Here is a 12,503-nt window from a genome sequence, read left to right as displayed (position 1 = left end):
TGCCCAGGATCAAAGAAGCCTTGTTTTTCTTCTGAGCCCACAGCTGCCCTGGAACTGGCCTAACGAAGGTATCAGAGAACTTGCTTTGCTGGTGCCCAAGGCAGGCTGGCATATTCTTGGAGACCCTTAAGTTAGGAGCAAAGGCAGTCTGGAGGCGCGTACACACAGTTGCTTTGAGGCTCTTCATCAGCAGAGCCAAGAAAACACGCACAATTCCCTCGGGAGTGAGATCTAAAGGGAGATGCTGCTGGATTTTTTTTTTTTTTCCTTTCTTTCCCGTCTTCTGCTTCTATAGCTTCCCCAGAGGTGTTTATCACTGAGGTGTGGACAGAGCAAGATGCAAGGCAGAGAGACCTTAAAGAATAAAATACAGGTGTCCCGGGGCTGGGTCTAGGTGTGTGTGTGTGTGTGTGTGTGTGTGTGTGCAAGCGCGCTGAAATGCAGTTCCCCACTAGGCTTGCAAAGAGTTGCTGGGCTTTGCCTGCGGCCCTGTGCCCTGGAGCAGCGCAGCGGGGAGTCCTCACCGGCCAGGGCTTCCCGCGCCCAGGGAGCACCCAGGGCTGGCCTGGCGGAGCTTAGGAAGCTGGCGCTGGGTGGGGGCGGGCGGGGTGACACAGCCTCCGTGCCAGTCGCAGCCGTTGGCTGGCGGGCACCCAATCTCCGGGCATGCCGCCCCAACCTGGCCGGGACACACAGTGAAAGGCGAGTTCAGTGGCAGATCTGACCCCCGGAGGGGTTGTCAGCTACAGCAGAGCGTGGAGAGCCCAGGATCGGGGAATCCAGGCTCCAAAGGAAAGCAGCGGCATGGCTTCGGTGTTCATGTGCGGAGTGGAGGACCTGCTGTTCAGCGGCAGCCGCTTCGTGTGGAACTTGACCGTGTCCACGCTGCGGAGATGGTACACCGAGAGGCTGCGGGCTTGCCACCAGGTGCTGCGAACGTGGTGCGGGCTACGGGATGTGTACCAGGTGAGCCCAGGAGCTGGCGCCCTGGGGCCATTGCGGGGATGCCCAGAGCTCAAATGAGGGCCGGTCCACCTGTATGATTTCATAACCTCAGGCTTCCCAAATCTTTGTTTTCAACTCCTCGCGGGGAGCTTAGCGCTTGGGTCAAACCCTCGGCAGCTCTAGCTAACTGTGGCTTGATAATTTTTTTTTTTTCAGTTGGGCATGGGGGGCACTTGGGAGTTATCCGCGCCCCCCCCCCCGCAAGCAGACATGTATTATAACGTGATGAAGGTTCCTGCTGACACTAGTAACGAGGCTATAGCCTTTGCAACACGGCGTTTGTGGAAAGCGACTTTGAGGTTGAGAGGATTATTGCTGTTTTATTTCATTTCATTTCATGGGGGGTGGCCATTTCGGAAGCTATGATTTCCCGTCTTTGCTTGCTGTCAGAGAGTGTCTTAGTGAATTTGCCTTCTTCCTTCATGATTTTATTGCACTTTTCCACCAGGCAGCCCCTGCTTCCAGGGCACAGCCAGGAAAAGCTGATTCTGTGTTGCCTGGCTTTGGGACGGAAGGACAGCGGCTGGTGGATTGGGAACACTTTGTGGCAGGCTGACAGGCTAGGGAAGGGAAGGGTGGCTTGGCTGAGCACTGGAATGCTTACACTTGGATTTAATCTGTCGCACAACACAGCCTCTTTATTGCTTTGCTGACTGGCCCCATCTTGCAGGCAAAATCTGCAGCAGCGCTTTGCCCAATGAGGAGACCATTCATCCTCTCTGGGATTGCAACTTGCCTGGATTTTTGTGAACAGTAGTAAATGGATATATAAGTCCTCTGATTTGGGTTATTGATACCTTTAAGATAAAAGAATTAAAAACTGCATTGTTGAATTATGAAGATTCATACCTGGGCTTCTTTCCTGCATATAGTTTGTTACAGTTCTCTGAATCTCTTACACATAACCTGACCCTGTTCCTAATAGGGCTGAACTATATCTGTCATAGAGTGTCCCATATGCGACTCAAGCTTTGATTTTTGAAAAGTCATAGTCTTCCGTCAACCAGATAGAATAAAGGCCAACTAAGGACAGACTACAAGAGTTCTATGGAATGAATGTACCCTTGCTGTTCATATATATATATATATATATATATATATATATACACACACACACACACACACACACACACACACACACATACATTTTAACCTGCGGTTTCAGTGTTCCTGGTTTGCCTAACATATCTGTAATATGTTTGAAATAGACTCAGCAAGGCGCACTGAATGAGAGCCCTGGAGGCCTGGTGGGGTGTGAGAGCATTAGGGAGCTGTGGCCATAGCCCATCTAGCCACCAGAAACTGCACTCCTGGCTTTTTTGGAGCCAGACACGTGTCTATCTTTCAGGCTTTTTCTCTCTTGGGAAGTCTCTGCTCACTTTGGTTGGGAGCAAACACACCCACCACAGCCCCAGCGCGTAGGGCTGCCTTTTCCTTCTAGACACTGAGGAACTTTCAAAAGGAGAGCAAAAATACTGTGGCCAATCAGGCAGGCTCCGTGCCCGGCTCCCCATGGATTCAGTGGATTTATGGCTTACTGCTAATGCTGTTACTGAGCAATTTGGAGATGATGGTTCCAAAAATCCGAGAGCCTTGGCTTCTCTAGAAGATCGGCCGATAGTTAATTTTTTTAATTTTGAAAATGTTTTGTGTGTACGTGCTCATGACCATGATCACGTGGGTGCAGTTTGCAGGCATGCGGTACATGTGCACACACACGTGTGGCCGGAAGGGTCACTCCTCAGCAATACTGTCCACCTTAGCTTTGAGACAGGGTCTGTCATTGGCCTGCGACTTGCTGGTTAGGTGAGGCTGGTTGGACAGCAAGCACCATGGATCTCCCTGACCTTGCCTCCCAAGCACTGGGAGGCCAGATATATAATGTGAACCATCAATCATTCATCTTAAACACAACAGCAGTTTGAAAGGGGAAGCTGCTCAAATATTTTGGATTCCTCTGTAAGACAGGTGTTAACTGCGCCTCTCTCTTCTCATCCTCCTGGTCAAGAAGAGCATACAGATAAAGATGGCTTTATGAGTATTGTCATAAGCAGAGAAAAAATAATGACATTTACATTAAAGTCCCCTGTCCTTTGGAGAACTAAGATTTAAAAAGCAAAACAAAACAAAACAAAACAAAACGACCATTTTCACCCTAGGAGAACTGTCATATCCCAGGGCGAGCCACAGACCTAGATTGCTTGATTGTTTGTGAAGATGTTTGTTTGTTTGTTGTTTGTGTGGGCAGTTGCATGCACAGAACCCAGGGCCTTAGTGATTCTAGGGTGAAGATGCCACCTCTGTGCTCCATTGCTAGCTTAGGAAGATCATTAAAAAAATGATTGTTTTTTTTTTCAAGTGCTTAGCAGTAAAATGGCAGTGCAGATTATATTGACTGTAAAGCAGTATTGAGAACGCTTTCTACCCTCCCTCCGCTCCCGAGATAGAAGAGGGATGAATCCAAGCCCTTCCTGTGTCTGACCGTAGGGAAATTAGCCTTCCTATGCTTCCCCTTCATCCTCTGTCAGGTAAAGACTAGAACAGCACTAATTAAGGAGGTTGGTAAGAGTCAATTGACATGTCGAACACTTAGCACACTGCCGAGCTTAGGAGCCACTGGATGCAGTGAAGAGTATCTGCTCCGTCATCTAGGATTTTTTTTTTTAATGGTAAGAGGTCCAACTCAAAACTAGCAACAGAGTAAGAAGAGGTGACAACCACACAGCTTTCAACTCTCCATGTAGAGTAAACGTGAGGGGCGGTTAGAAGGGGGACATGGCGCTCATTTCCCAGCCCTGGTAATGCTCACTTCCTGGGATAATGCTTTTCTGACTTCTTTCCTCCTGGCATCTGACACCTGTAGTAGTCCATTGGGCCTTCATATTAACGTAGCCAGAAGGAAAGTGAATTTCATTTATTTTCCCTATCAAATTTCCCTGTGTAACCTCAGGGCCGCTCGTGTAGGATCTGCCACCCGGTACCACACACCACCCTCTGATGGTCATGTATCACCCTAATGCCAGGTACCACCCCGATGCCATGCACTAATTGGCACAGGGAACAGGATTACTTCTCGTGCATTCTCGGTGGCGTGATATAGCTCAAAGGGAGCAAAAATGATTTCAGGGAGAAGTAGAAATAGAATGATCCCTCCCTCTGGCTGGGGTGTAGCTTATTAGTAGAACACTTGCCTAGCACATGTGGGGCATTGAGTTCAATCCTCAGTGGGTCAATAATAGTAATAACAATGATAATAATACATAATATACAACATGTAATACATTAGCAAATATATAGTGTATGACATTAAAGCTGCCTCAGCAGGTAGAGGAGCTTGCCCCCAAGTCTGATGACCTGATTTCATGCCCTAGAACCTACATGGTACATAGCCTCCTACAAGTTGTCCTCGGACCTTCCCCTGTACACCTGGCACATAGCCATCACATGCAAACACAAATAAATAAATGGTTTATTTTGTAATGGGGAATGAACTGATTGCTGAACAAAAACATGCATTAAAATAAAAGACTATTTTGATAATGATGAACATAAGGGTCAAGAAACACCAGGTTGTGGATTGGAGTGCAAACCTGTTTCTGAAAACGGAGAATGGAGTGGGCCCCGCTGATAACATGTTGGCCTGAATTAGGCAGTGTCCACTGCTCTGACACCAGGACAGGTGACTGGTTCTATTCCCTTGGGCCTATAGCAAGGCAAAAACATGGTAGAGGACCATGGCGGCAGGGGAGGATGCCCACATCACGGTAGCCAGGATGCAGAGATACAGAAGATGGGCTATGGAAAAGATGTACCCTTCAAAGGCAGGCTCCTGGTCACCCGTTTCCTCTTAGCAAGGCCCAGCCTTGATCAGACTCCATTTGGTGATGAGGATCCATCTGTGGTTTAATCTGTTGATTAGATCAGGGCCCTTCCCAAACTCTGTCAGACAAAGGAAGCTACCATGAGGAGGGAGCCACGTTTGGCTAAAATGCAGCCATGGACTGGAGCAATGGATCCACTAGTAAGAGAAATTGTTCTGCAAGCATGAGGAAGCTAAGTTCAAATACTCAGAATCTATGGAAGAAACTGGGTGTGGCCACATGTACCTTTGGGTAGTTGGGACAGGAGCATTGCCGGGGCTTGCTGGCTGCAATCCTATTTTCAGGTTCAATGAGAAAACCTGTTTCAGGGCAATAAGGAATAGAGTCATAGAGCAGGATACCCAAAGCCCTCAGGCACACACAGACACACACACAGACACACACACACACACACACAAACTTTAAAACGCAACCAGCCAAGTCTCCCACATCATGAGAATCTCAAATCTAGCATTCTCTCAATAAAAAGTTATTCTTCAAGGTAAGTTGAAATATAAAGACACAAATAACTTTCAAAGTTTTTTGTTGTTGTTGTTGATGATGATGATGATGATGATGATGATGATGATGTTGCTGCAGTTGTTTTAATTGAGTGTGGAGCTCATGGTGAGAATGCTAGCGTTGCTATCCTAGAGTTACAAATTCTAAACCATGCATAAGAACATGCTTCCACCAGAGTCACAGGTGATACTGAACCCATATTTTCTTATCATCTTATTGTTGTTTTTTTAAGGCATCATTTTTCTTGCTTCTAGTCTCAATAGTCTTGTTTGTGAAGAAACCCAATGCTGAATCACTCTAGAGAGATCAGGGTGGGGCGGGAGATATCCATTACCTGAAATATCTGGCAGGCCTCTAGAGTGTTTTGTTTATTCATATACTACACTTGAAAGACGATCCTTCACCTATTCATAAAGTATTTGGCCAGGACTTTATTGCCTGGCTGGCAGAGCTGGGAAGGCACAATTTCTTTGGAATTGAACACTTCCTCCACTTCTAGATGTTGGAACAGCAAGTGGTTTAACTTGCCAACAAACTATGAATAATGGAGGTATTTACTTACTATAGGGCGTTTTGTAGTAACGGAACTAAATATAAAGCAGGAGGTGAGCCCTGAGGAGAGAGGCTGATTGACAAAGACCCGCTCACTGTATAAAGGAAGACTTGAGTTTGGTTAGGTACCAGACTAAGAGAACTCACCTTTAATTTAATTTAGGCAAAATTCTCAATGCTCATTCTTCAGCCACTTGCCTGTCCTGCTTATACCTCTCCTGGATAGGATGCAGTGTTGTAATTAATTATCTAAGTCACATGAGTTAGAAAGTGATGAGAGAGTACTGTTGACAAAGGATTAACTCCTTTTCCTTTTTGTGAAGTGGGACACGCTCTAACAAAGCCCTCAGTTTGTTACTTGGGGTCAGATTTTTCTCCTCACCACAGTCCCCAAGGTAGAATTTCCTACAGACCTTGAACAGAATCATCAATGTGAACAGAATCTGGGGTATTTAAGTGACTAGAAGAGGTTGGGTCAGCTCCTCTGGGACAGGCAACTGGCACAGAAGATGGGGCACAGCGTTCAAGGACTTGGAAAGTGTTCAGGTTCAACTTGACCTTGTACAAATGACTTCCTTTCTCTGGACCTTGCTTCCTCCTGGGTAACAAGGAAGCACTCACATTATAACTACAGTAGAGATCAAATGGGGAACTTATAATATATATTCATAAAACATTTGACACTTCACAGGCATAAGAAAATGCTTAATAAAAGCCATCTCTTGGTTATATAAAGCTCTTAACATTGAGCTCAGCATGTCTGTGATAAAAGGTCACTGACAGTCAGACAGTGGGGGCGCATGCCTTTAATCCCAGCACTTGGGAAGCAGAGGCAGGGGGATTTCTGAGTTCAAGGCCAGCTGGTCTACAGAAAGTTCCAGGACAGCCAGGCTACACAGAGAAACCCTGTCTCGAAAAACCAAATAAATAAATAAATAAATAGTGTCACTGACAATATTGCTATTGGTTTTATACCTGAGACAAGCTGTGTGGAAATTAAGTCCCCATCTTCAGTGGGTAAATGTTCTTTAAAAAGAAGGCAAGAATCTCTTTGGCATCATATATGGGTTAGATGTAGGGTATTTGAAGCATTCTCCTCCAGAAGTCTGATATTCTCTCTTAGGCCTATACATAAATCTAAGAAGCCATGAGCATCTGGTTGTCAGGGTTCTGAGTTCACCTTTCACTATGCTGGGCTAGACTGGTTGAGCCATGCGTATCAATAACTTCATTGAAAACAGCCACTCCCAACCCTCACCCAAGGCAATTCTGCACCAAACACGTGCTGTCTGTTATTTCAAGGCACGTGCACTTTGCTTGCCCTTGACCCTTTGTTTTACATGCTGGAAACTTGTCTGCCTCCTGCTTTTATAAATAAAGATTTATTGTCACGGGACCATGCATGCATCTATGACTACTTTGTTCCTCCTGGGAGGATGGCTATCCATGGCTCAGTTACTTAGAGTTGAATGATTGGTGTAAATCTGAAAAAAAAAAAAATATCATCTTCTCCTTTACATAAAACATCTGCCATTTTAAATTTGAAAATTTAAAAAGCAGTGTGGGTCTTGCTTGCTTGCTTGCTTGCTTTCTTTCTTGAAATGTTAAAGGAAGAAAAGTCCACAATTCTATCATAGAACAATACAGTTTGAAACCTAAGGGGCTGGGGAGATGGCTGACTGGGTAGAGCCCTGGCTACACACACTTGAAGAGCCAGGTTTGAATGTTCAGCACTCACGCAAAAAAAAAAAAAAAAAAAAAAAAAAAAAAAAAAAAAAACCCTAAGCATAGCCGTGCATAACTGTAAGCCCAGCCTTGGAAGTCACAGCTCATTGGTCAGCCAGCAAACCTGACCAAAACAAGCTTTGGTTCAGTGAGAGACCCTGACACAAGGAAATAAGGAAAGGCAGTAGAAGAAGACCCCTGATCCTCTCTTGTCATCTCCCCCAACACACAGGCACTGCGCACCCCCAACTGCAGAACGCCTGCCAGTGCGGGGGGGGGGGGAACCCTAAGATTTTAATTAAGAAATGTTCAAGGCAAGTGCAGAACTTACTTCTACTCAGTTCTTTGTTCTACACATAATGGCTGATATTTCTGGTGATTCATTAATTTGATTTGCCTGTTCATTCACAGCTGAAATAATTAACCATTGCTCACTAAGTTACCAGTTGCCGCTCCAACGGTTAGCAGCAGGCCTTTCCCTGCCCTCCGTAAAGGTAGTGTGACATAGGGGAGACTGTTAAGAAAACAATCCTCCAGAGAAAGGCCTGGCTTTCAGGCGATGCTCAGGGAGCAGACAAGAGTAATTGTGACAGGCAGACAACAGGAGGGCTTCCTGGAGGAGGTAGTTCCTCTGAAGGACAAGTACATATCTGCAGGTAAAGGCAGAAAGCAGGGCATTCCAGGCATGCAGGTGATTGTAAATAAACAATTTTTTTTTCTTCAGAGCTTGATGAGCTGAAAGAGTGACAGAGCAACTTCGACAGAGAGCAGCGCCTGCCCTCAGATGATCTTGTACTTTTGACATGTTCCTCCAGACTTTTAGGAGAGGGAGAGATTGGCTTAGAATTATTGCTGTCAGTGGTGAGACTGGTAGATTTTTTTGATAGCATAATAGTGGAGGCCAGAAGGGAAGGGATTCAAGAAGATAGTGCCTGCAATATTGGGACATCACTCAGAATAGAGTTTAAGTCCCAGCACCCATGTGATGACTCACAGCTGTCTACAACCCCAGTTCCAGGGGATCCAATGTCCCATTCTGACCTCTGTGGGCACTGCACACAAGCGGTAGTGACAACAAGCTGCCCTAGGGACATACAAAAGATTCAGACTTCCCCATGACAGCTAGGCAGTCACGCGGTGGCAAACACGGTTCATTGCCATCTTTCAGGCACACAGATTCTCACAGTCACACCAGTTACCTGGATGGAGAGTGAAGTGAGTGTGGGAGGGGGTGGGGAGGTTGGTCATTTAGCATACAGCCTCCAAGAAGCTTCTCACAGATCACTGGTGAGTCCATAATAGACCCAACTCATCACACACTGGAGCCAGGCCGCAGCGTAAACGCTGGTGCAGAGTCTGTTGCTTAGCAATCAGATTGGACTGAGGTTAATAAGCAGGAAGGTTATTAGCAGACCTGTGAGGATTGTTCCTGGTGTAAGAGACTAGGAAGTGAGCAGAGTTAAGCAAAGAGAGACGTTTAGTTACAGTTCACAATTACTAAAGCCACAACTGATCTCACGGGTCACTCTGAAGCCTAGAGTTCTCCCTAGCTGGATCAGTAACACTGGCTTTTCTCTCTAGCCCCATGGTGGCCCCTGAAATGCTAGGCTGACCTTGAAAGAGGCAGCGCACTTTAAAGGAAGGGCGGGAGCTGAAGCTGTCAGCTCACAATGCTCTCGGCAGCTGAGGAGGATTGGCCTGGCAATACATCATAACATCGTGTACAAATACCTCCCAGCAGGTGCTGGATGGAGGCCGGAACGAAATCAGGGTCAGCAGGAAGGAAGTAAAGGGTGAAGTTCACATGGTCAGGAGGATGCTGAATTCAGCTATTAAAAATTGCACAACCAGGGCTGGAGAAATGGCTCAGCAGTTAAGAACATGGGCTGCTCTTCTCGAGAACCCAAGTTCAATTCTCAACAACCACGTGGCAGCTCACAACTGTCTATAACTCCAGTTCCAGGAGTTCTGACACCCTCACTCATACACACACACACACACACACACACACACACACACACCATGCAGATAAAACACCAACGATCATAAGATAAGAATCAACAAATCATTTTAAAATGTTTTTAAAACATTGCACAACCTTCAGAGTGGCCATTTGACAGGTACCTACCCTCTGCTGAAGAGACTATACAGTCATGGAATCAAGTAATAGTTACTACTACTACTACTACTACTACTACTACTACTACTATTACTAACTTCCAACTAGCAGCAGGGAACTAAGACACTCATTTATCCTCATCCTGAAAAGCAAAGAAAAGCAGAATGACCTTTACTTTTTGAGCCCCCCTTACATAACATAAATACATTTCTGAAAAGTCATATTATTTCAGGTCAACAAGTTTAGTCTCACGGTCTTTAAAATCCATTTGTGAACTTTCTCCCTGGAACTTGGCAAACAGGAGGTTAAGAACGGACTCTCCTGCCATTTCAAACGAGTGTTTGTTTTTCTTTTTCCATCTTGCAGGATAAAAAAAAGTTCCTGTTCATCTCCTGCTTAGGTTATTCTGAACGTTATATTTTGGTGCCCTGGCTGGCTGTTGTGAAAGAGCTTGCGTGTCTCAAATAAGGAATAAGGTCTGTTGTTCTAAATTATATAAGCAAGACCATATGAATTACAGAATGGAAAGAAGGCAAAAATGAAGCCTTGGTGGAAAGAAAAACAGTGACCATTTCCTCGCCATTTCCCAGGCATTGCGTGTGTGCTTGTTCATGTCTTCATTTTCAGATAGACCCTGCTGTGAAAGAGGCAGGTAGATATGGCGAGTTCTCTGGGCTCATTTTCTCCTAATATCCCAACTGTTTTTAGTCAGTTGAATCATGTGTTTAGGTAGAGTTTTTGCTTAAGGGCTCTTCTCCATCTGTCTCGGGCTTTCACTGAGCCTTGCCATCTGAATAGACTGTACTACTAGGTATCGAGTTGTGTGTGAGCGAGGCTTACACTATGGTAAGGCACCTCACACAATGCTAACAATGTTAGCATTCAGGAAGCAAGAAAACAATCTTAGGGGAGCCAAGTGGTTCCACACACATGGAATCTGAGCTCTTGGGAGACTGAGGCAGGAGAATTATAAACTGTCTAAGTAGCCTGGGCTATATTATGACTTCCTGTGAAAAGAGAGAGGAGGATACAAAAGCACAGAGATGGATATTTGCGACTCTGTTTTAAGGGAGATGATTGGTCTCAAACATTTTTTGTGGTGTAATACAGTTACGGAGTTGGACGAAGCCTAATTTGTACCTCCCACTTTCCCTAGAAATAGTCCCACCTAGGGCGTAGCAGCACTGGTAGAATGCCTCTCGGCATTTGCAAGGTCCTGGGTTTAATTCCCAGTGAAGAGAAAGTTTGTGTCTGTAATCCCTGCACCCAGGATTCAAAGGCAGGAGGATGACAATGAGTTGGAGGTTATTGGGTTACACAATGAGAAATTATCTCTACAGAAGGAGTCTTACCCAGACATTGACAGGCAACATAATTTTGTCCCATTTGCTTTTATTTATAAATGATACATACTATTGATACTATGTCATATCTTTGTCAAACTTGTTTATGAGCATCATTAGTCCCCTCTATTTTTCTCTCAACCTATTTTTGGAACGCATCTCTAAGTTCCATTAGCTCCAGACTCCACTGAAGAATATGCCCATCTTTTCTTAAGGGACATGGAGACCTTCCCAGATTTTGAGTATTCTAAAGAATTTCAGTAAAAGTTAGTTGTAGTGGCAATTTTGGAATTTTGTTTTCTTTAAAAACACACACACACAGAGAATAAGAATGTGTTCTCATTTTAATCCTAGGTGTGGAATATGGGCTGCTTCACGTCGTCCACACACCCGACTATGATTTGCCTCATGTACTAGCAGGGGTGGGATTTTGTCTTCTGTAGATAGATTCTGAGAGCATGTGAATTTGGAATTCTGGGGACTCGTCAGAGGGTATATACATGCTAGGGCCCCAGAGGTGGTGTGGATTGTTGGTTGTCGGTTGTGGTTTGTTAAGTAGTCATGCGCAAAGAAGAAACAAGAAGAAAAAAAAAAAAAGATTTCCTGATGGTGAAGATCAAACTTGCCCCAAGGAACTTGACACCCCTAATCAGAAGGAGATAGTCTAACGATAACGTGACTCCCTTTCCAACCCTGACTTTATTCAGGGATCTCTTTCCCATCTATCCTTTTATTTTCTGCTTTATATAGAGTTAGGGAGTTGAAAGGATGGAAGAAAAAGGGTAGAGAAGGGTGGAAGAAAGAAGAACCCACAAAGTAGCCAAAGTCCAGCCACAGTGTGTGCTTCATCATGACTTACAAGAGGGGCCTCTCTGTGCTGTGTGCAGGACGCACGATCACTGGACCCTCCGGCCTTACTGCATGAGGTGCCTATCTTTGGCCCAGCATGATGGTGTCACGAAATCATTTCACTGGTTTTATGACTGTATTAGCCAATCGATGATAATACTCCAAACAACTCATCAGGAGGCCTCAGGTTACCAACTCACTCTTCAGCTATTGAAAGGTAAATAAGCTATCATAATCTGATTGGCCGAATCAGATCCATTAGTGTCTTCTTATTCATCCCTTCAGCATGAACCAGAAGGAAAGCTTAAAAATGATTATCTAGAGACTTGGGCTTCAAGAGTTCAAATTCTGGGCTTGGGAAGATGGATCAGTCAATAAAGTGCTTCCTTGAAAGCTCAAGGAACTGGGTAAAATTCCAGAATCCATGGTTTTGTAAAAAGAAAGAAAGAAAGAAAGAAAGAAAGAAAGAAAGAAAGAAAGAAAGAAAGAAAGAAAGAAAGAAAGAGAAAAAGAAAGAAAGAGAAAAAG

The 12,503-nt window shown here is 44.9% G+C and overlaps 1 protein-coding gene across 1 annotated transcript in view; it reads left to right on the top strand.

The window, feature by feature from the left end:
• The first annotated feature begins 648 nt into the window (after positions 1-648).
• Positions 649-12,503, top strand: part of Frmd4b (FERM domain containing 4B) — a 191,469-nt gene continuing 179,614 nt past the window's right edge. Inside the window, exon 1 of the mRNA XM_021190022.2 lies at positions 649-966. Within this exon, the coding sequence (XP_021045681.1) occupies positions 805-966 (162 nt within the window). The 5' untranslated portion in view covers positions 649-804. The remainder of the gene's footprint in view (positions 967-12,503) is intronic.

Source organism: Mus pahari, chromosome 2 (assembly GCF_900095145.1).
Source record: "Mus pahari chromosome 2, PAHARI_EIJ_v1.1, whole genome shotgun sequence".
Taxonomy (NCBI): Eukaryota; Metazoa; Chordata; class Mammalia; order Rodentia; family Muridae; genus Mus; species Mus pahari.
Note: the sequence above shows the minus strand (reverse complement) of the source record. Positions and strands in the feature narration are given on the sequence as shown.